Below are 22,871 nucleotides of genomic sequence, written 5' to 3'. Positions count from 1 at the left end.
TATAGTAAAGGATGGTTTAATGATCTTTCCATTACCTACAGATGATATTTCAAAATTATTGCCATATAAACAAGAAATTTAAAAGTAATACATTTTTTAAAACTAGGAAAAAAGTATTTTATGAATATGTTAGGTAGTTAAATAATACTTTTTCCATGGATGGCATGATATTCTTATATTCGTCAACTATGCTTCAATAGAAATTTGTTGTGATTTCTTTTTTTCTTTAAACATGTATTTATTTTTATATTTTATTTTGTGCTTATATTTGTCTTTTCCTTTAAAAGGGTCCCTGGTTTCACCACTTCTTAAAGAATTCTGGAAGGGCAAAACACTGCTTAAGATATTTATATTAGTTCATTCTCATGCTGCTTTAAATAAATACCTGAGACCGGGTAATTTATAAAGAAAAGAGGTTTACTAGGTTCATGATTCTGCAGGCTCTACAGGAAGCATGCTGTCATCAGCTTCTGGGAAGGCCTCAGGGAACTCACAATCAGGGAGGAAGACAAAGGAGCCTCAATGCCCATGGCTGGAGCAGGAGGAGAGAGAACGGGGAGGTGCCACACACTTTAAAACAACCAGATTTTGTCAGAACTCTTATCAAGAGAACAGCAACAAAGGGGGAAATCTGCCCCACGATCTAATCACCCCTTACCATTTCCCACCTCCAACATTGAGGATTACAATTCAACATGAGATTTGGGTGGGGACACAAATCCAAACCATATCAATATTCTAGGGAGTAATGTAACAATATTTACCCATATTAAGTTTAGGTCTTAGCCAAAGTTTCAGTCTATGACTTGGTAATTCTGATCCTAGGTATCTCTGTTCTCCAATAATTCAAATAGCCTTTGACTTCCCTACTGTAGTAATAAGTTGAAAAGTGTCCATAATTGAGAAAATAGATGGAAAAAATATGGTGGTTTAGTATCTCATTGTACTACTTTGCGAGTAGAAGTAATAAACTAGATATCCTAGTGACAACAGGATCTTAAAAACAGCTAGATCTTAAAAACAGCTTTCAGTGGATAAATACAGTTTAATTCTCTAAATTCAAAGCAATCATATGCACTTTGCCAAAACCCCCACGCAAAAAAATCATAGACAGTGTCTACAGTAGGAACAATGAATGGAAACGAATGACGGTATAAAACAAAACAGATGTCTTGTGAGAATTTTCCAGGAACTGAAAACCAGCATTTTTCCAGAACCTGAGAAGAATGATGCATTCACACTTGTTCATCTAATGTCAGACAGAAAAAGAAAAAAAAACCCAGATTGATTAGTTATCATGAGAATAAATATTTATAGGTTGCATATACACACTATGTAGTGTAGTGTTAAGTATACTGTAGAGATAATTATTCTTGGCTCTTGTTATATACAAAATTAAATAATCTCTGATGGATAATGATGACATATTATTAAAACAGACTATAAAAATATATGCAACTAAAGGAATGCATATAGTCCAGCTTCCTCCTTCTTTGCTTTAAGTTCTCATAGTCCCCAGGACCAACTCTTAATTTTTTTCCTTGCCATTTTTTCCCTCAATTTTTGTATTATTGTATTCCTACCACAAAATTCACTAACACTAGTAATTTAAATTCCAGAACTCTGGGAATAAATGCTTACTAGATAATTCTATCAACACAAACTCAACAAATGCACAGCTGAACTTAGTATGTTTTGTGCAAAATGTTCTCCTCAGCCTAGATATTGAGATTAACATTATTTGCTAAAAAATTGAAAAACTACTTGAGTCCTCCATCAATCGAAATTCAAATCCCATTTATTCCTTATCTTAGCACCTCTCCTCTATTTCCATCTACATCTTTTGATAGGACTCTTGCATTGGTTTCTTATGTTTTTCCCTTTTCTCCATCAATTGTATTCTCTATAGTGATATTCATCACTACAAAAAAAAGGTCCATCCTTTTAAAAATAAAAATCTGAATAAAAAATACATTTAACTTCATTACTTGGTTCTAAACTTTATTTGAAACATCATCAACATCACCATATAATCACATTTTTAAAAATAATATACATTTCAGGAGGCTGAGGTGGGAGGATTGCTAAAGCCCAGGAGTTCAAGGCCAGCCTGGGCAACATAGCAAAACCCTTTCTCTATGAAAAACAACAAGCCGGGGGTGGTGGCTTACGTCTGTAATCCCAGCATGTTAGGAGGCCGAGGAGGGCGCATCACTTGAGGTTGGGAGTTCAAGACCAGTCTGGCCAACATGGTGAAACCCCGTCTTTACTAAAAAATACAAAAATTAGCCAGGCATGGTGGTGCATGCCTGTAGTCCCAGCTACTTGGGAAACTGAGGCAGGAGAATCGCTTGAACCCGGGAGGCAGAGGTTGCAGTGAGCCGATATTGCTCCACTGCACTCCAGCCTGGGCAACAGAACAATACTCCATTAAAAAAAAAAAGAAAAAGAAAAACAACAAAAACAGAAACAGTGCATTTGGAATTACTGTTCATAATTCTGCCATTTTTTTAACTCCTAAATTTATTTACACATGCTGTCTCCTCTATCCTCTGCCTGCTCAGGCTTCTAGATCAAAGGTCTCTTACTCCTCAGTTGTTCTTTGATCTCATTTCTTAAGCAAAATTCATCTTTGCCCTAGTATATTCTATTTTGTCCATAACAATCTCCTATTATTTGCATTGGTTATATTTATTTATCTTTTATTCCTGCTCTTGGAGTATAAGTCCCTTGAGAGCATAAACTGTGTCTTATATGTATTTTTTATCTTAGTATAGTGGTGCAAAATTGGTATTCAATAAATACATGGTATGCACATTGATGAACTATGAATAAATGAAACAACCTAAAATTCTTTCTATAGCAGAATGGATAAATTGCTGTGATTTCATACAAAGAAGATTTTATTTTATTTAGCAATAAAAATAAATTAATCACAGAAATATGATTTTAACCAAAAATGCCAGACATATAAAGAAAAAATTTATAATTTTATCTATATTGTTAGGATAAAAAAACTTTCTCTCTACTCTCTATGTTCAGTGATGGGAACCTGCAAATTAAACAGACAAAAGATAGATTTAAAAGTTTTTTTAAAAAATGTTTATTTGTATTCATATGGAGCTACCAAAGAAATAGCTAGCTGGCTAAATGGCTAAAGTTAGAGGTTTATACACCTAATTTGGTAGAGAAAGGGAGAAGGAGAAAAGACTTCTATGGGAATAATAAATAGGTTTCTTTAGCAAAGATAAATAGAATTTTAGAACAAACTGCAAATAAAAAACGTTGTTTATACAGATGTCAGTGGTCTTTCTCTCATCTTCATGGCCATGAAACTATCCCAGAGAGGAAATTTATGGTAGCTTGATTTCACAATATTGCCCCTTTAAGAAAGTAAGAAAAGCTCTAAGAAGGACTATTTTGGCATTTGTTGAAGTTTTGACTGTATTTAGCTTAAAATAAACTTTGTACTAACTCTGGGCTTCCAAAATGGCTCTCCACAACAAGAAGCTCAAAAAACAAGAAAACAGGTAAATTTATAATGTTAGCAGTTAGGATATGGGTTACTTTTTTGAGGAGATGGAAGCGATCAAGAGGGGCTATGAGAAGACTTTTGTAATATTGGTGGTATTCTATTTCTTGCTCTGGAGAGCAATTGTTTACTTAAATGTATTGAGGTTGAGGGAATTTGTTGAGTGATACGTGCATGGTTTCTGTAATTTTCTGTGTGTGTATTTTCCCCAAAAAGTTATTAAAGAAGAATGAAAGAATAAATGAATAATTTGATGTTTAACAGAAATTGTGTTAAATATGTTGAATAGTAGGTACCAGAGAAATCACACAAGTGTGTAATCAGGACCAATGTGACTATCTTTATAATTAATCAAGTAAAGATTATGAATAGCTGATTTCAGAAATTGCTTAACTGGAGGAGAAATATTGACCTCCTACCTCTGAGATATATTGAGGCTCAGACTTATATACCTAATGATCTGCTTAGCTCTGGACTTGGATGCCACAAAGGACCTCAAAACTATTTCCCAAACTGAACTCATCATCTCTTCTTCCTACTGGCCAGGCCAGTGGCATCACTTGTGTTTTCTGATTTGGTAAACATCATCATCAATCTTTCAGTTTCTCAAGTCAGGACGCTGGAAGGTAAAATAGAGTCATCCAAGCAATCAATACATTCTGTTTATCATGCTTTGCATGTATTTCTTAGGTATGTCTATTTCTTCCCATCGTCACTGTCCTGTTCATGTCAGGGCCATCACCTCTTTCACCTGCATTGCTATAGCATCCGCCCAATTGTTTTACTAGCTCTGGTATTATCTTTACTGTCATTTATTTTCTATAATGTAGACAGAATGATCTTTCTAACTACCTCCAGGGAACTAAACAAAAGTGTATTTTAAGAATGCATTGCCCTAAGGAGGGTATTGTGAGAATAAAACAAATAGCTTCTTTAAAAAAAAAGGAAAGTATAGGCATCACATTTCTTACATGCCACAAAGTTAGGATGGCATCCTATTTATATACATAAACAGTCTCTCTGTTTAGAGTTAGCATTCAGGAAAAGACATCGTTTCCCCAGTAATACATATTAACACATAAATTCAAATTTAATAATAAAGCCACACATTTTCAGATGGAGTAATTCTATTTGGCTGCTCTGTATAACAAAGACTAAAAATTGCCATATAATGTCCACAAATTAAATGCAGTAAATTGTACCTCCAAGATTTTGATGAAAATATATTTAAACCATAGATATAATACACAACACCCCAGAAATTTTATCTTGGGAATGACTTAACTATAAAATTTAAGTATCAAAATGAAAAACTATAAGGGGCTATACCATTTTTGAAAACCTTTTTAGGTGGTGCATGAGCAAAAATGTTTGACAACTAATAGATTAAATGTGACAATAAAAAACCACCACCTAATGAAAGAAGGTTTCACTATGAAAATTATGAGTAATATGACAATTGCCTTAAACTCTAAAGAAAGGAAGACATGCCTTTTAATTCCCTCGAGTTAGTAAATGTTTTACATCACAGGTATATATGAGGTTTTGAACTTTTGACATTTCAATGTATTATACCACACGTAGTCAGAAAAGAAATTCCAGCGATTATGACTTTCCTATGAAAAATAAGTTTTAATTTACTGTATAAGAAAATCCATGTTTATAGCGATGTCTATTGGAGCTTTCTCCCAATTTAGGCAAGCCAAATTCTGTCTCACAGCATGATAATGAAATTTCATCTGAGCAACAAATAAAAGCTTCAGCTCCAAGAATATAATAGACCTGTATTGGTATAAAGAGTATTTGTAAGTAGTATTGAAATGTTTCTGCTGTGCTGGAAACTAAATAATGCAGAATACAGCTAAAAAAGTAATGAGTAAAATGTGATAACATTTTGATGTCTTAAACTGAACTTTCAATGATTATTATTTTTAACATAAATTTTGATAGTAGTGGCAATCTTGTCCACTGTCTACAAAGTGTGTTTAACTGATTTATTATTAATCATTTATTTATTCAAGTATTTCAGAGAGATTAAGATATTTTAATTACATGTTTTCTTAAACCTATGTTTATACAAATGTATAATATAAATATTTATGTTCCAATTTAGAGTTTTCAAGTTTTGCTAAAATATTATTAGAGAAAATGCTATGTAACTTTTTATTCCTGATGTTTATTTAAATATTTATTACCAAGAATTCTTGAACACTTAATTTCTACTTTCAGGCTTACAATATTTACAGTTACATTTTTATAATTTTTATTTTCGGGCTCTTTTTTTACATCAAGTCTGAATGTAAAATCTCAAAATATCAGATAATTAATTTCCATTGCAACATGTTTAACATCTCTTGACAACTATAAGCCAAAATATTATTTAGTAAACACTGAGAAGCAATAACAAATGGCATTCCAAAATTTTTACAAACATAACTCATTTTCTATTATTCCCCCCCAAAAAATTGGCAAACAGGTTTATTAAAATAAAAAACATTGCTATTAGTCTTGATGCCCAATAGAAAATGTACCCACAGTCCTGCACCAAAAGTTATCTCATTAAGATTCATCAAAATCAAGCTGTACAAAGAAGAGATTCTGCATCTCTAAAATAGCAAAAATAAAAAAATAAAATCTTAAAATAGAAGCCATCATAGTCATATATTCCTACAGGATATGTTAGGATGAAATAAATCTGTGCTTTGCTTAAACAGAATAGGTTACCAGTGGAGTTTGGAAATGATATGCCAACTGGTAGGTGGAGCAGATTTCCAGAAATAGAGAGAGAAAGAGAAAAGAAACTACAGACATAAAAACAAAAACAAAAACTGATGTACCTTTTATGTCTTATAAAATTCACAAGGTGAGCCACAGATGAAAATAGATGATGCCCACTAACAAAAAACTAAGATAGTCAACCCCATAATCTATTGCTGCCCTCTGAGGATGAGTGTCTCCATGAGAACAATAGAAAATCACAGACCAATGGGAAAGACAACAGAAAGCACAGGGTCAGAAAAGCCTATGTAGATTTATTCTACATATCGACAAATATAATAGGCTTGGCATAGAAATTCTTAATTTTTTTTCTTTAATTTTGATAGCTTCCTATGTCAATACTGAATATTGACTTTTACCTGAATTATATACATACACCTGGTATTAAGAATTTCTGGTAGTTTATTGGGAATGGCATTGAATTGATAAGTTTCTTTGGGCAGTGTGGCCATTTTAACAATATCGATTCTTCCTGTCCATGACCATGGAATGTATTTCCATTTGTTTGTGTCATCTCTGATTTCTTTGAGCAGTAGTTTGTAGTTCTCCTTGTACAGATCTTTCACCTTCCTTGTTAGCAATATTCCTAGGAATTTTATTTTTTTTGTGACAATTGTGAATGGGAGTTCCATTCGTGGTTTGGCTTTTGGCTTGACCGTTGTTGGCGTATAGAAATACTAATGATTTTTGCACGTTGATTTTGTATCCTGAGACTTTGCTGAAGTTGCTTATCAGCTTAAGAAGCTTTTGGGCTAAGACAATCGGGTTTTCTAGATATAGGATCATGTCATCCGCAAACAGGGAGAGTCTGATTTCCTGTTTGAATGCACTTTATTTATTTCTCTTGCCCGATTACCCTGGCCAGAACTTCCAATACTATATTTAATAGGAGTGGTGAGATAGGGCATCCTTGTCCTGTATTGGTTTCCAAGGGGAATGCTTCCAGCTTTTGCCCAGTCAGTATGATATTGGCTGTGGATTTGTCATGTACTACTCTTATTATTTTGAGGCATGTTCCTTCAATATCTAGTTTATTGAGAGTTTTTAGCATGAAGAAATGTTTAATTTTATTGAAGTACTTTACTTCATCTATTGAGATAATCGTGGTTTTTCTCTTTAGTTCTGTTACGGGATAATTACATTTATTGTTTTGCATATGTTGCATCCCAGGAATGAAGCCAACTTGATCATGGTGGATAAGGTTTTTGATATGCTTCTGGATTTGGCTCGCTAATATTTTATTGAGGATATTTGCACCAACCTTCATCAGGGATACTGGCCTGAAGTTTTTGTTGTTGTTGTTGTTGTTGTATCTCTGCCAGGTCTTGGTACAAAACTAAAGAAAACTATTTTAAAATTCATATGGAACCAAAAAAGAACCTGAATAGCCAAGGCAATCCTAAGCAAAAAGAACAAAGCTGGAAGTATCACATTGCCTGACTTCAAACTGTACTACAGGGCTACAATAACCAAAACAGCATGGTACTGTCACAAGAACAGACACATAGACCAATGGAACAGAATAAAGAACCCATAAATAAGACCATACACCTACAATGATTTGATCTTTGACAAACCTGACAAGAACAAGCAATGGGGAAAGGATTCTCTGTTCAATAAGTGGTGCTGGGACAACTGGCTAGCCATATGCAGAAAACTAAAACTGGACCTCTTCCTTGAACTATATACAAAAATTAACTCAAGATGGATTATAGACTTAAATGTAAAAACCCAAACTGTAAAAACCAAACATATAAAATCCCTAGAAGAAAACCTAGGCAATACCATTCAAGACATAGGCACAGGCAAAGATTTCATGATGAAGATGCCAAAAGCAATTGCAACAAAAGCAAAAATTGACAAATGGAATCTAATTAAACTAAAGAGCTTCTGCACAGCAAAAGAAACTATCAACAGAGTAAACAGACAACCTACAAAAGGGAGAAAATTTTTGCAAACTATGCATCTGATAAAGGTCTGATACCCACCATCTATAAGGAACTTAAAGGAATTTACAAGAAAAAAATACCCCATTAAAAAGTGGGCAAAGTACATGAACAGACACTTCTCAAAAGAAAATATACATGCAGCCAACAACTGCAGAAGAAAGGCTCAACATCATTGATCTTTAGGGAAATGCAAATCAAAACCACAATAAGATAGAATCTCACAACAGTCAGAATAGCTATTATTAAAAAGTCAAAAAATAAAAGATGCTGGTGAGGTGGTGGAGAAAAAGAAATGCTTATAGACTGTTGGTGGGAGTGTAAATTAATTCAACCATTGTGGAAAACAGTGTGGCAATTCCTCAGGACCTAAAGACAGAAATACCATTCTACCCAGCAATCCCATTACTGGGTATATATGCAAAGGAATATAAATAGTTTTGTTATAAAGACATATACATGCGTATATTCATTGAGCACTATTCACAATAGCAAAGACAGGGAATCAACCTAAATGCCCATCAATGACAGATTGCATAAAGAAAATGTGGCACATAAACATGATGAAATACTATGCAGCCATAAAAAAGAATGAGATCATGTCTGTTGCAGGGACATGGATGGAGCTGGAGGCCATTATGCTTAGAAAACTAATGCAGGAACAGAAAACTAAATACAGCATGTTCTCATTTATAAGTAGGAGTTAAATGCTGAGAACACATGGGCACATAGAGGGAAACACTACACACTGTGGCCTATTGGAGGGTGGAAAATGGGAGGAGGGAGAGGACTAGAAAAAGTAACTATGCATACTAGGCTTAATACCTGGGTGATGAAATAATCTGTACAACAAACTCTGGTGACACATGTTTGTCTATGTAAGAAACCTGCATATCCTGCACTTGTATCCTTAAACTTAAAAGTTTTTTTAAAAAAACAATTTCTGCCTTATATTTCAGATTTTCCTAAATATAATGAAATAATTAAGGAAGGATATGCCCACCTTTTGGTATCCTATGAGGCTATCTGAGGAAATTTAACAAACTACTGTGTTGAAACTCCTAATAGGGTGAGTTCTAGTACTTGTGGTCAATATTATGAGGACAACCCATATTATTTCCATATGGAATTAATAATTAGAACATCTTAGTTCACCAGCAACTTAGGTATCAAGATCCAACATAAATGATAGCCAATTTAAGAAGAATTTACCAGTAGTAATGAGGAAATTTCCCCAGTTAATTCAACTCAGTCAAAAATATGTTTTCTTGTTATTCTGATAGCAATAATGCCTTGGGCTGTTATATGACAAATAAATTCAGTGACAATATTGATGAATGGGGTTGATAGAGCCATTATCTCTCTTCAGTACAATGCTAGAAGCAAGCATCTCAGATCCTCTGTATGATATTCTAAACACCCATGGGACTGTTGGAACTTTTACCACAAGGTGGTGAGCCCAGGATGCACCTGATGTTAGACACCGGAAGAAGGAAGAACTTCCCCTCGAGTAGAACTTTACATTGCTTTTCTAGGAGAATAGAAGGAGCAATTCTTCCCATGTGCCACTGAGATGATAAAATAAGTTGACATATAAAGTAATGCTAACTGCCCAAATTTTTCCACCTTAATTGAATTCTCAGAAAGAAGAGGAAATAGGTCCCTAATGATGAAGTGACAAAAACAAAAAGTGAGTTCCGACTCATAAAAAATTCTACAAAGACTTGAGTGATTTATCTAGACATTTTAAAATAAAAACCTGACTTAAATATTTAAAAATTTTCTAACTTTAAATATTTTAAAATTAATATTAAAATACTATTAAAATTAAATATGTTTAAGTGTTATATGTTTGCTTTTACTTGTATTTGGTTGTTTTATGGTAGTAATTTCTATCAGTCTATTTGAAACTTTTAATCATTTAGTAAATTATATATATTATACTAAGCACTGGGCTAAGGGAGAAGATATAAATATACTTTATTAATTTATTGAGTAACTGATTATTATTCCAGATACCAATTTATCATAAATACATTAATTTATCAAAAATTTGAATACTGTCTATTATGGACTCTGGACATTCAGAGGTAAACAAGGCAGATGAGATTCCTGATCTATCAAATGTACATTATAGTGAGCAAAACAGAAAACAAACAGGCAAACACAGTTTTCAAAAATATACAAAGATTATGGTAAGTGATGAGAGAAAGAAACAAGGATACATGACAGGGTCTGTGTGCTCATTTTCAGAGTCAACAAAGATGAGGTGAGGATCGTTGATCTGAGAAATTAGCATTCCATTCCACAGTCTAACCTGGGAAAATGAAATCTTGAAGGTATTCAGTGTATGCCATCCCAGAATATGCCACCCTGGCATAATGATTATTTTGAGCTAACAGCAATTTAAAAAAAAAAAAAAAGCAGACACAAGAAAAATTATTCTTGTAGATAGGAGCTGTTCTCCTCTCTATCAGGAAGGGCAGGATAATTCCTAATCACCGGAGACAACAACTCTAGATGCTTATCCCCCCAGAGATGGCACCAGAAGAAACTGCTTAACAAACCTTGCTAAACCCAACCCTTATCTTCTACTAGTTCCCCCATATATTTATCTTTCCACAATTTGCAGCCCCTAGAATTCCAATCCTTTTCCATTATCTTGTTACTTCTTTACAGACCTTTATTTGCTAAAATGCCATTTAACCCCAAGTTCTAACCACCCCTTTGAGTTACTAAAAGGGGTAACTCTTTAGTTACGCGTTCTGTGTATACGAGTACTTCTGTGTATACGTGCAATGCACGCAGTAATAAATTTTGGATTGATTTTTTCTTGTTAATCTGTCTTTTGTCAGTCTAATTTGTGGGGTCTCAGTGAAAGAACCTAAAATAGGTAGAGGAAAAATAATAGTTTTTCTTCCCTTATAGTCCCAAAAGCCAAAGTCAGTAGTGGCAGCCACTAATAGGGAAAGTAGTCAAATCCCTTAAACTTGCTAATATTGTAAAAGTGTGTCATACAAGGGTCTTGAAACAGCTGCTTGTTCAAGCATTAGAAAGCCCGAGTGTTTTTACATTGCAGAAATGTGCTGGTTGATAGTCAAAACCAGAAAAGCCATATCTGGGAAGTTCAGAGGGTGGTGGTGGGCACTGAAGTGGCAGCTGTCAGAAAAATGTGTAGGAGCCTAGAGTACCAAAGCAGATCACTTGATAAGATTGGGATTTAGCAGAAATGCTGTTTGCCTTATTCACAAGCCACTCTTTTCAAATGCCCTTTTGTGACTTTGAATGAAGAAAGGGAACAACACAATGATAAGATATTGGGCAAAAGCAAATGCGTAATTTTCCTTTGTAAAAAACACATTCATAGTCTATGGTTTTTATTTTAACTTGTGCTTCACATTTAAGAAAAAAAGAAACACTTAACATTTGCTAATGAGGAGAAAATAAAGGTGGATGGCAGAAGTTGCACGGAACATAAAAGCATAGAAAGAACAGTAGCTGTTACTTTTATTTAACATTTTACCAAAACAAATCAGTAAAAATAAGTGTGCTCTACATATTTTGTGACATACAAGTAAGGTTTGGCTTTCTCCTTGCAGCCCAGTTGATTAGTCTGGAATGTTCTCTTTACCCTCAGCTTTCCTTTTTCTGACTAAATCTTGGTTTAGCTTTTCCCCAATCTAAGGTAAGACCCTCGCTCCACCCCATCTGTCTATTTTTTTAACCTACTCTATGTTTTCTGTTTTCTGTTCCCTACACTACTTTATGTTTGCCTGATCCAGAAGCACTTATTCTATGTTTTCGGAAGTGTGCCTGCCTAAAATAAGGCTGTGAGATCCATGAAAACAGAACCTGTACCTGTCTTGACCAGTATTGTGTCCTAAGTGCCTAGACACTTAGAAAGAGGGCCTTTTATAACCAATAGATAGCTCGTAAGTGTCTGACCAAAAGGTCACTAGGCAAGTCATATTCTTTTATTCCTTCCTTCCTACCCACCCCATCCCTCTCTTTCTCCTTCTCTTTCTTTCTTTGGGCCCAAGTCATGCGATAAGCATTTCATATAATTAAATATTTGAAACAGTATTGCCATTATAAAGGAAAAGAACACACTTCTGAATCCAAGTTGTAAAACACAGGAGACTAAGGGTATTAAACAATGAATTATCCAATATGTCAATATATCAGTGAGCCTTAATCCAAATAATTCACAAATGACTTCCTTTTGCTCTATAATTACAAGTTTTGTCTGTGCTCTTTGTTTTGGAGTGTTATTTTCCTTAGAGTATAGGTAAAAGAAGTTTTTGTTTTCCATTTTGTTTATCTCTCAATAAATTCAGTGATTCAGAAGAAGAAAGCTTCCTGCACTCAATTTTATCATCCCTTTGATAAAGCAAGGCTGAGTCAGTAAATAGCACATCTCCTCTCACCTGTTGCTTTGTTTGTTAGGAAAGACACAGAGCCCTCGACTGTAAAGAGCAGGCTTTAGAGAAAAGTGTCTTATATACTAATCAGAAAAATGTTACAAAGAGTACACAATGACCCTTTTATAATTTTTCCATCTCCTTTCTTTTCTTTTCTTTTTTTTTTTTGAGACAAAGTCTCACTCCGCCGCCCAGGCTGGAGTTCAGTGGCACCATCACGGCTTACTGCAGCATCTACCTCCAGGGCTCAAGGGATCCTCCCACCTTGACCTCCCAGAGTGCTGGGATTACACACATGAGTCACTGTGCCTGGCCTCCATCTCCTTTTTAAATAGAAAAAATATAGAAATAAGCCTTTCAAGGCATCACGTAACAAGCCATCCTCCTTTATACTTCCTGGGAGACAAAGCAGGGGGGAAACCTATGAAGTTTAGGAAACCCAAATGTTAAGAATCTTAGAAGTTTTAACAATAAGAATGTTTCCTAAGAGAAGCATTTTTCCAAGTAGTTCTTGAAAGACACTCTTCAGAGAACAAAAAGACAAAGTGTTTATGGACAAAGATGTTTGGGAAACACTACACATTATATCCCTTGCTTGGATTAATGATACACAGGCATAGGTTAAACTCTAAGAAATACTACAAAAGGAATGTATTTGATTTTGATGGCAGAATAATTTATTGTGGTTTTTAATCTCATTTTTAATTTACTGCTGTGTCTTCTTCGTATCATTCAGGCAAGTATCCTGATCTTTTCTCATTTCTTGTTTCTTGGTTTCTTGGCTCAAAGCAGAAGATGCTTCATATGATCGCTTTCTCTCTCTATTTTTCTCTTTGTGAAAGCATAAGGTTATTGAAAGAAAGATAGTAAGTGTCCTAAAGGTACAAGAGTTTGGAACAGATATAAATGAGACATTTTTCTAGACTGAGAATCAGAGCTGAAATCAGCAGTTCTTGGTTTTGATAGGAATACACATCTCAATCGCTGACTTTACCCTCGACAGATGACAAAATCCAGAGGGTAGAGGCTGCATGTGGGGAGCCTAAGTCCCAGGGCTTTAAACATTAGAAAAATGAAAACTCATGTGGCCCAAGGTTGGCACAAAAGCCATGGGGCAGCCTGCCACCGGGGGTCTTGTGAGCTGAGACAGTGAAGAGGCCAGGAGTTGCCATGATGGACTGTCTATGAGCAATACTCCCCACACATATCCCAGCACCCATCTTAGTCTCTAGTGTTCTTGTGCAACCTGAGTTTATAAGCAAGCAGCAGAGAAACACTGATAAGGCTAATGTTGAATTTCCTGCTAAACTAGCACATTGTGTACCTCCAAATTGAATTGGGTTGATATTTAAAATAATTTAATATAATCCTTCTTTTACACTAGAGTTTGTGAAATAAGATTCAGAACTATAACAGTTTCCATCTGAATCCTCTTCTTAAGTAACACAGTTAATTTATGTAGCTCCTGACATATGTAAGGGATCCAGATATACTTAAAGAATAAAACTTCTTATGCAACTGCTATTCCATGAAAGATATTTGGGGATTGCAGCCGTATAGTGTCCCTTTGAAAGGACTTCCTCTGTTAGAAGTGTTTATTGCCACAGCGAAGCAGTCCTTTCTACTACCACCCAAAAGGCAGATACTCATATCCCTGTTAGACACCCAGAAGGAGAGACCCAGCACAATGTCATTCCTGAAGCATCATTTATTTTTCAAATACTCAGGTATCTAGGAAAGCTGCCCCACTTCTGCCACCAACCTGATTGTGCATGTCTTCGTGGGCCCAGAAAGGGAGGCTCTTTGCTTTGGTGTGCCCTTAAAGTGGAAAAATTCTGGTGGCTAAGATTAAAACATTCTGAGCTACACAACACCAATTAAAATACGCCCCAAATTACAGGTAACACCACCAACTCTGGGGCTAGACTTCTAGGTTGAAATCCCAGCTTTGCTCCTTAATTGATGTGAGCAAGTTATATAAGTTTCTTCATCCATAGAATGGGGATAATACTAATAACTATTTCATAGGATTATTATGGATTAACAAATTTAAAAATGTGACATTTTCAGAAAACTACTTGACACATATTAATCATTATTATTGTGTACATTTAATTAACAAGAATAGATAAATTGCATCATTTCAAAGGTTTGCATTTTCTTTCTGTGTCATTATAGTTGTTTCAGACTACTTTAGGGCAAAAATGAGAATGCCCAGAGATCTCTTCTGTTACAATTACATAAAGCAAATCTAAATCCATGTACGTTTTTAGATATATATTCAATACCCTAGATAAAAGCAGAAAATCAGGAAAAAAATATCTATTTATAAATGCAAATGTGTAGATGGGTCTTTCTATGAGTAATAAACCTAAGTCAGTTGATATTAAATCAAAGTTAGAAAAGTTTCTGAAATACAGTGCAATACAACTCCAGTGGAAATCTCATTTTTTTAAAAGTAAGGAATGAGAGATTCTGAAAGCTATTTAACACTTTACAGTATGATCATAGTGCATCATCACAAAGAAATTTAGTCCAGGTGTTGCAGTAATTGTGATACGTGGGGAAACTTCATAGCTCACTGACTGTCAAATGTGAATTTCCATATGGGAAGTGATTTAAGTCTATTACACTGTACAGTAAGAGAGTGAAAGCTCTAAATTGAGCTTGCATTGGTTATCAACTGTTTGTATTTTAAGTGCCTTTTATAGCTTTCTGGATATTCCTATAAAACAATATTTTTACAAAGCAAAATATTTAATACTCTAAAGTCAGTATACTTGCTATGACAATATCAAGTATCATAATAAAAATAAGAGTTAAGCAATTTGAAGATGGTTAGATTATTGCACCAAAACTTTAATATTAGATAAAGTAGGTGATTTACACTTGGAAAATATCTCAATTTACAAGTTACCTTTGTTTCCAATAAAATTTTTTCACCATGTATGTGTTTGCTGAGATTAAAAATGAGAAAATACATGAAAATATTTAAGTAAAATTTACTGTTTAAGTTTTCTTCCTATTAAGAGATAACTATATTAAACATTTTTCTAAACTTTTAAGGAAATATCTTCAAAGCAGAAAATTAATTTATTTCTGAGGTTGAATATAAAACAGTTGAGATCTTATCCAATAAATTCTGTTTTTGCACCGTTATATTTTCTTGCATACATAAACTAAAATAAAGGTAACATATAAAACAATGTGCCAAAAGTCACTGGAGATGTTCCAAATTTTTACTTATAAGGACAAGGGGACAGCAAAGTATAATAGGCATATTAGGATATTTTATCCTTTTTTTTCTGACATCTGTTATATATTCAAGTTTGGGGATAAAAACGATATATAAGCATTGGTTTCAGGTGCTTTATGGCATATTCTACCCTAAATTTGTTGACAAAAAATAATGAAATTCAAACTTGGATAATGTCCTGTATGGTGATTAAAGAATTACTGAAAATGAGGTATCCTTAGTACTGAGGGGTCAGTAATACCTAATGAGATAGTACAGGGGGGCTGAGGCATAGAAAATACCTGCAATATTTACTTAAAGACCTCTATTTCAGGGTGTTTCTCTTAGAGCAGTTTATAGTAATTGCACTGTCTTAGTCCATTTTGTGGATGGAATATCAGCAACTGGGTAATTTATAAAGAAAAGAGAAATTTCTTACAGATCTGGAGTCTGGGAAGTTCAAAGTTAAGGGGCATACACCTGGTGAGGGCCTTCTTGCTGCATCATTCCATGGTAGAAGGTAGAAGGGCAAGAAAGCATGCAGAGAGACGGGAAGGGAGCTGAACTCATCCTTTATCAGGAGTGCACTCCCTCCATAACTAACCCACTTCTGTGATAATGACATTAATCCATTCATGAGAGCAGCACCCTCATGACCTAATGGTGTCTTAAAGCTTCTATGTCTCAACACTGCTGCATTGGAAATTAAGTCTCCAACACATGAACTTTGGGGGAATACATTCAAACCACAGCACGCACCCTCATTTATAAGTTTTGACAAAAATTTATTCTATTTCTGCAATTTAGTCTAAAATCATTTGTTTAATATTTACTATTCTACTTAACTTTGTAACAGAATAAAAGCGAAATTGGAAACATATATGCTATCCCTATAAATATAGATAACCTACATTCTCATTCCTTCTGTTTTTGACTGTTTTTCTCAGTCACTATTTGTGTCTTTTAACCTTTAAATTCTCATAGTACTCAATTCAGTTCAGAGCAGGGCAGTATTCTTTTATAAAAAAATTGTGGTTAAATATATACAACATAAATTTTGCTATTTTAGCCATTTTAAGTATACAATTCTGTGCCATTAAGTACGTTCGCATTATTGTATGATAAAACTTATTGTATGATAAAACTATCATCACTAACTCCACACAATTTTTGTCTTCCTCAGCTGAAACTCTGTACCCACTAAACACTAACTCCATATTCCCCTCTCTCTTCAGTCCCTGACAACCACCATTCCACTTTCCTTCTCTATGAATATGACCACTCTAGTACTGCAAATAAGTGGAATCATATGATATTTGTCCTTTTTTTGACTGGCTATGTCTCTTAACGTAATATCTTCAAGGTTTATCCATGTTGTAGCATGTGTCAGAATTTCTTTCCTTTTTAAGGCCAAATAGTATTCCATGACTATTATGTGGTGTGTGTGTGTGTGTCCACACCTGTGTGTGCGCATGTGTGTGTGGATGTGTGCGCATGTGCATGTGTGTGCATGTGTTTGTGTGTGTGTGTGTATACACTAAATCTTGCTTATCCATTCTTCAGTCTATGGGCACTTCTATTGCTTAAACCTTATGGCTATTATAAATAATTTTATAAAAATGAGTGTACAAATATCTGAAAATATAATGTTTTATTAATTATTTTGGAAATAAACTCAGAAGAAGAATTTTTAAATCATATGGTAATTCTACATTTAATGTTTTGAGGAAGTGTAATACTGTTTTTCATAGGTCTGTACCATTTTACATTCATACCAGCAATGTGCAAGAGTCTCAACTTGTGTCTCAGTCCATTCAGGCAACTATAACAAAATACCCTAGATTGGGTGGCTTTTAAATAACAAAAATATATTTCTTATGGTTCTGGAGGCTAGGAAGTCTAAGATCAAAGGGGTCAGCAGATGTGGTACCTACTGAAGTCCCATTTCCTAGACAGCCATCTTTTCACTGTAACCTTACATGGCAGAAGGGACAAGGGATCCCTCTGGGAACTCTTTCATCAGGGAACTAATGCCATTTATGAGGGTTCTGCCCTCATGACCTAATCACCTTCCAAGGGCCCCACTTCCAAATACCATCACCTTTGGGGTTAAAATTTCAGCATATAAATGTTGGAAGTATACAAACATTCAAAGCATAGTAACTTCTTATTTTCTGTTTTTTTTTACTATTAAGAAATGTGGAAATCCAGCTCTTATTTGCAACTTTGCTGTTCCTCACTTTTTCTGTGTATAAAATCAGGAAAGTACCTGCTTTCTAGCATTATTGTAGAAACAAATATATTAACATCTGTAATATCTGTAAATTACTCAAAACAGTGCATGGCACAGAGTAAGTACTATGAAAAGGTTAGCTCTTGTTATCATAACACTTTTTTTTCTTTAAGCTTTCTCTTTTCTTCTTTAAATATTCATCTGGATTTTTATGGTCTCAACTTTTGCTCTATACTCATAATTACCTATTTTAGGACTTCTTGAATCTCTTTTATAATGGTCCTTGTTGTTTGCTGGTCATTTCAACTTTCTCATTTTCCTTACAGTATCCTCATTTTTCCTTATTTTTCTCCCTGAAACTACTAGGCAGAATGTTTTCCTTCAAAGCACATCTGCCATCATCAGACAGCTGTTTTCTTGTTTTCTAACATTTTTTTCTGCTGCTGCTACCATTTTCTTATTTTCTCTACAACCACATAGAAATTATCTGCTTCAGCCGCCCTCTCCCCCAATTTTTTTTCTGCTTTTCTTACTAACTTCTACTTCCCTTAAGGCCCCAGGTCACCTTGGGGATGCAGCTGTCTGCTGTGCTGCAAATTTGTGAGGCCAGCTCTCAGAATCTTTGCCTAGACTGAACCCTCTGTGCCAAGGACGCGGCTCACAGCCCCTCGCTGAGCCTCATCACCCACACCTGAACATTGTTTCCTAGCTTTTTACAGTTAGCTTCCCAGGGTATATCTATAGCACAACTTAGGGATTATACAGAACGAGGGATGCAAGCCACAGGTCAAATTAACTCCTTCCCCCAGGGCCACGGTGCTGCCATTCACAAAGCCCTTTCTGCCAGCTTTACTGGGACGGGTAATACATCCCTATTCATTTTATTAGGTTGGTGCAAAAGTAATTGTATTTTATTAAATACAATTAAGTAATTTTATTAGGTTTGTGCAAAAGCAATTACTTTTGCACAAACCTAATAGCAGGGTCACAGAGTCTCCTACAGTCACTCATGTCTGAAAAGAATAAATACCTTTTATTTATTCTTTAATACATTTTATACCATTTACAAACACCACTTTCTTGTCCACTTTTGAACACGTTAATGACTTTAAAAATTGGTCTCTAAGGCCGTCCTAATGGAATAATTGTTCGTTAAGTAGATACACAAAATTCATAAGAATTCTATTCTTGAAGGACTCCTCCAAATGTCTTCTCCCTTCAAAATAGCTGTGTAGACAATTTTTATTTTCTTTGACCTCAAATCCTATTTCATGTACCAAACAGCTTCATGCCAAGCCTCGCTAAAGGGCCCGTGTGGTTGCTTCCCCTAGGTCTGCTTATGCCTCACATGTCTGTGAGTCCCTGGCCTGTCTGTCAATGACGTGCACTTATTAAACATTTTCTTATGTACATTGTGCTTATAAAAGTATTATCATAAGGTAGCTATAATCTATGTTTATACTCAAAATATATCAATTATTGAGGGTTTTTTTACCATCATGAAGGCAAATGAAAAGCAATATGAATAGTAGGAAGAGTGTTAGATATGTCCTATTACATATCACTTAATATGTTTCTCCAGTTTTATACCTAGCAAATCATTTAGATATAAAAGGCATAAAAATAAATGAGACAATAAGAGCTCAAGTTTGTATAATAAGACTGAGACATACACACAAATAAGTATAATACATGACAAAACACAGAAAGTACCTTCAAAGCTGTGCTATGGGAGTTTCAAGGGAGCAGTTGCTGGGAGAAGCAGAGGAGAATTGGGACAGGTCACCTAGTCATCATTTGAAATGCTCAACAAAGGTTGATTAAACTCACCATGAAGCATTTGCACCATAGTGTGCTTGTTTGGTTTGCTTTAGATGCATCTGTAAGTAATGGCAGAATCTTAAATATATGTTTATTTCTATCTCACATGAATGCAGGAAGTTCAGGGCTGGAATGGCTACTCTGAGATCATCATGGACCTAAACTTACTTTCTTTTAAAAATCCATCATACAAAACATGTGGCTTCTATTTCACGCTCCAGTATGGGTTTTCCAGCTCCAATCATGATGCACTCCAGTCAGCAGGAAAGAAGGCAGGGTAATGCAAGGTTGTACGCTTTCTCTTTAGGAATATTTTCCAATGTTGCATACGCCAATTCCAATTTCACCCCATTGTTCAGAGCTTAGTTACATGACATCTATCTGTGTAGGGGGCCTTTGAGCAATCCAAGAACCTTCTTATTGAAGGAGAAGAAGAAGAGGAGGAAGAAAGAGGGAGAGTGGGAGAGGGGAAAGAGGAAGGAGGGATGGAAGAAACTTTAGGAGACAGTCACTGAGATCTTTTTGGTACTTACATACTCATAATATCTTTAGACTTAGGCAAATTGCTTTTTTGATATTGGAATTTATAGGAATCATAATATCTAAAACAGTAGTACTTTAATGCTTATATGCCGATTAGTATTGGGCTAACCAACAGTATAGTGAGAGACTCATTCATTTTTTTTAAAAAATCAGAATTATGCTTTGACTTGATTTTTAAATACTCTATGTCATACATAATGATAGTGAGAGAAAATGGCATTTATTGTTGCTTTTTAAAATATCTTTCAGGCTAAGAGAAAATTTACCATTCCTATACAAACACTCACTGTTGATTACATTGCTGTTCTGGTGGTGATGATTGCCACTTTACTGATTTATAAAATCCAAAAATGTCTTGGAAACACTTTTGTAAAAAGTAACATTTACACTGAGATATTGTAGATTCACATGTAGTTGTGAGAAATAATAGAGAGGTCCAGGGTATTGTTTACCCAGTTTCCTCCAATGATAACATCTTTCGAAACTATAGTACAATGTTAAACATGGAATACTGACAATGATACATTCAAGATACAGAACAGTTCCATCACCACAAGATCCCTCTTGTTGTCCTTTTATAGTCATATCTCTTCCCTCCTGCTATCTCCCTCTTCTCTATTTTCCATTTCTGGTTTTGTCATACAAAGAATGCTATCTAAAATTTTGAAATATATATATTTCAAATTTATATATATATACCCACTATATATTTGAAATTATATATATATTATATATATAATATATATATATATATATATATATATATATATATATAAAACACAGCAAATGAAATTTAAAGACTGATGTTTTTACTCAAACAAGTCATAAGATATTCCCCAGGGATTCATTTGATTTGTTATGTGCTTTACTAGTTCATTCCTTTTACTAATGAGTAACATTCCATGGTATGGATGTACCACAATTTGTTTAACCATTCACCTATTGAGAAACATCTGCTTGCTTCAGGCTTTTGGCTAGTACAAATAAAGCTATATACGTATATATAGGTTTTTGTGTGATTATACATTTCTATTCTATTGGTATGAATGCCCAAGAGTATAAGTGCTGCATCATATGATAGTTGATGTTCAGTTTTAAAAGAAACTGCCTAACCTTTTTTCCAGAATGGCTCTAACTAACACAGAGGTATCCAATCTTTTGCCTTCTCTGGGCCACACTAGAAGAAGAATTATCTTGGGTCACACATAATACACTAACACTGACAAAAACTGGTTAACAAAACAACAACAAGACAAAAAACTGCAAAAAAAAATCTCATAATGTTTTAAGAAAGTTTACGAATTTGTGCTGGGCCACATACCAAGCTGTCCTAGGCTGCATGTGGCCTGGGGATCATGGGTTGGACAAGCTCTCTGTAACATTTTACATTCAGACCAATAATGTATAAGGGATCTGGTTTCTCTGCATCCTCAGTAGCATTTAGTGTTATCATTATTTTTTGTTTTAGCTATTCTGAATGCTATCTAGAGAAATACTTTTTTTGGAATAAACATTGATAATCAAGGCAAACAAGTAGAGGAATAAGTTTTGAGTTATTTTTTCTTTATTTCCTTTCCTTTCCTTTTTTCACTCTTTAAAGATAAGTATAAATCCATTCAAGTGGAGGACTGGTGAAAAATCCTGTATTATAAGGATATCAGAATGCAACAAGCTTCACAGGGCTGATATGCAAGTAGCATAAATAAAGCTATAAATCAGGGGTCCTTGATCTCTGGTCTGTGGACCAGTACCAGTCTGTGGCCTGTTAGAAACCAGGCCGTGCACTAGGAGGTGAGCAGCGGGCAAATTAGTGCTACTGCTCCACCTCCTGTCAGATAAGCTGTGGCATTAAATTCTCATAGGAGTCCAAAACTATTGTGAACTTCACATGTGAGGGATCTAGGTTGTGCGCTCCTTATGAGAATCTAATGCCGGATGATGTGAGGTGGAACAGTTTCATCCCCAAACCATCCCCAATCCCACATATGTGGAAAAATTGTCTTCCACCAAACAGGTGTCTGGTGCCAAAAAGGTTGGGGATTGCTGCTATAAATGGAATATTTGAATTAGAAAACTACATCTCGCATTTTATCCTTTTTAATTCACTCATTCTCAAATATTTACTGAGAAACTTCTTAATAGAAGTCATAGCACTATTGCTGAGGATAACAGATATGGCACCTACGTTCATAAAGTACATGAATAGAAAAAACACTTAGCATTAATAAAACAAGTAGTGTACTTTAAGGGTAAATTGACAATCTTCTATAACCCTTATCACCACAGTTTTTCTGCTATTGTGAGTTATTTTGTAGTTCATAACTTTAATTGGAAGATAGTAATTGAGTTTTATATCTTTCAC

At 34.7% G+C, this 22,871-nt stretch overlaps 1 protein-coding gene across 1 annotated transcript in view; it reads right to left on the bottom strand.

Annotated features, from left to right (window-relative positions):
- Nucleotides 1-1,098: 1,098 nt before the first annotated feature.
- Nucleotides 1,099-22,871, bottom strand: part of LOC105738204 — a 599,125-nt gene continuing 577,352 nt past the window's right edge. Inside the window, exon 5 of the mRNA XM_030818452.1 lies at nt 1,099-1,249. Within this exon, the coding sequence (XP_030674312.1) occupies nt 1,118-1,249 (132 nt within the window). The 3' untranslated portion in view covers nt 1,099-1,117. The remainder of the gene's footprint in view (nt 1,250-22,871) is intronic.

This window comes from Nomascus leucogenys, chromosome 9 (genome assembly GCF_006542625.1).
Source record: "Nomascus leucogenys isolate Asia chromosome 9, Asia_NLE_v1, whole genome shotgun sequence".
Lineage (NCBI taxonomy): Eukaryota > Metazoa > Chordata > Mammalia > Primates > Hylobatidae > Nomascus > Nomascus leucogenys.
Note: the sequence above shows the minus strand (reverse complement) of the source record. Positions and strands in the feature narration are given on the sequence as shown.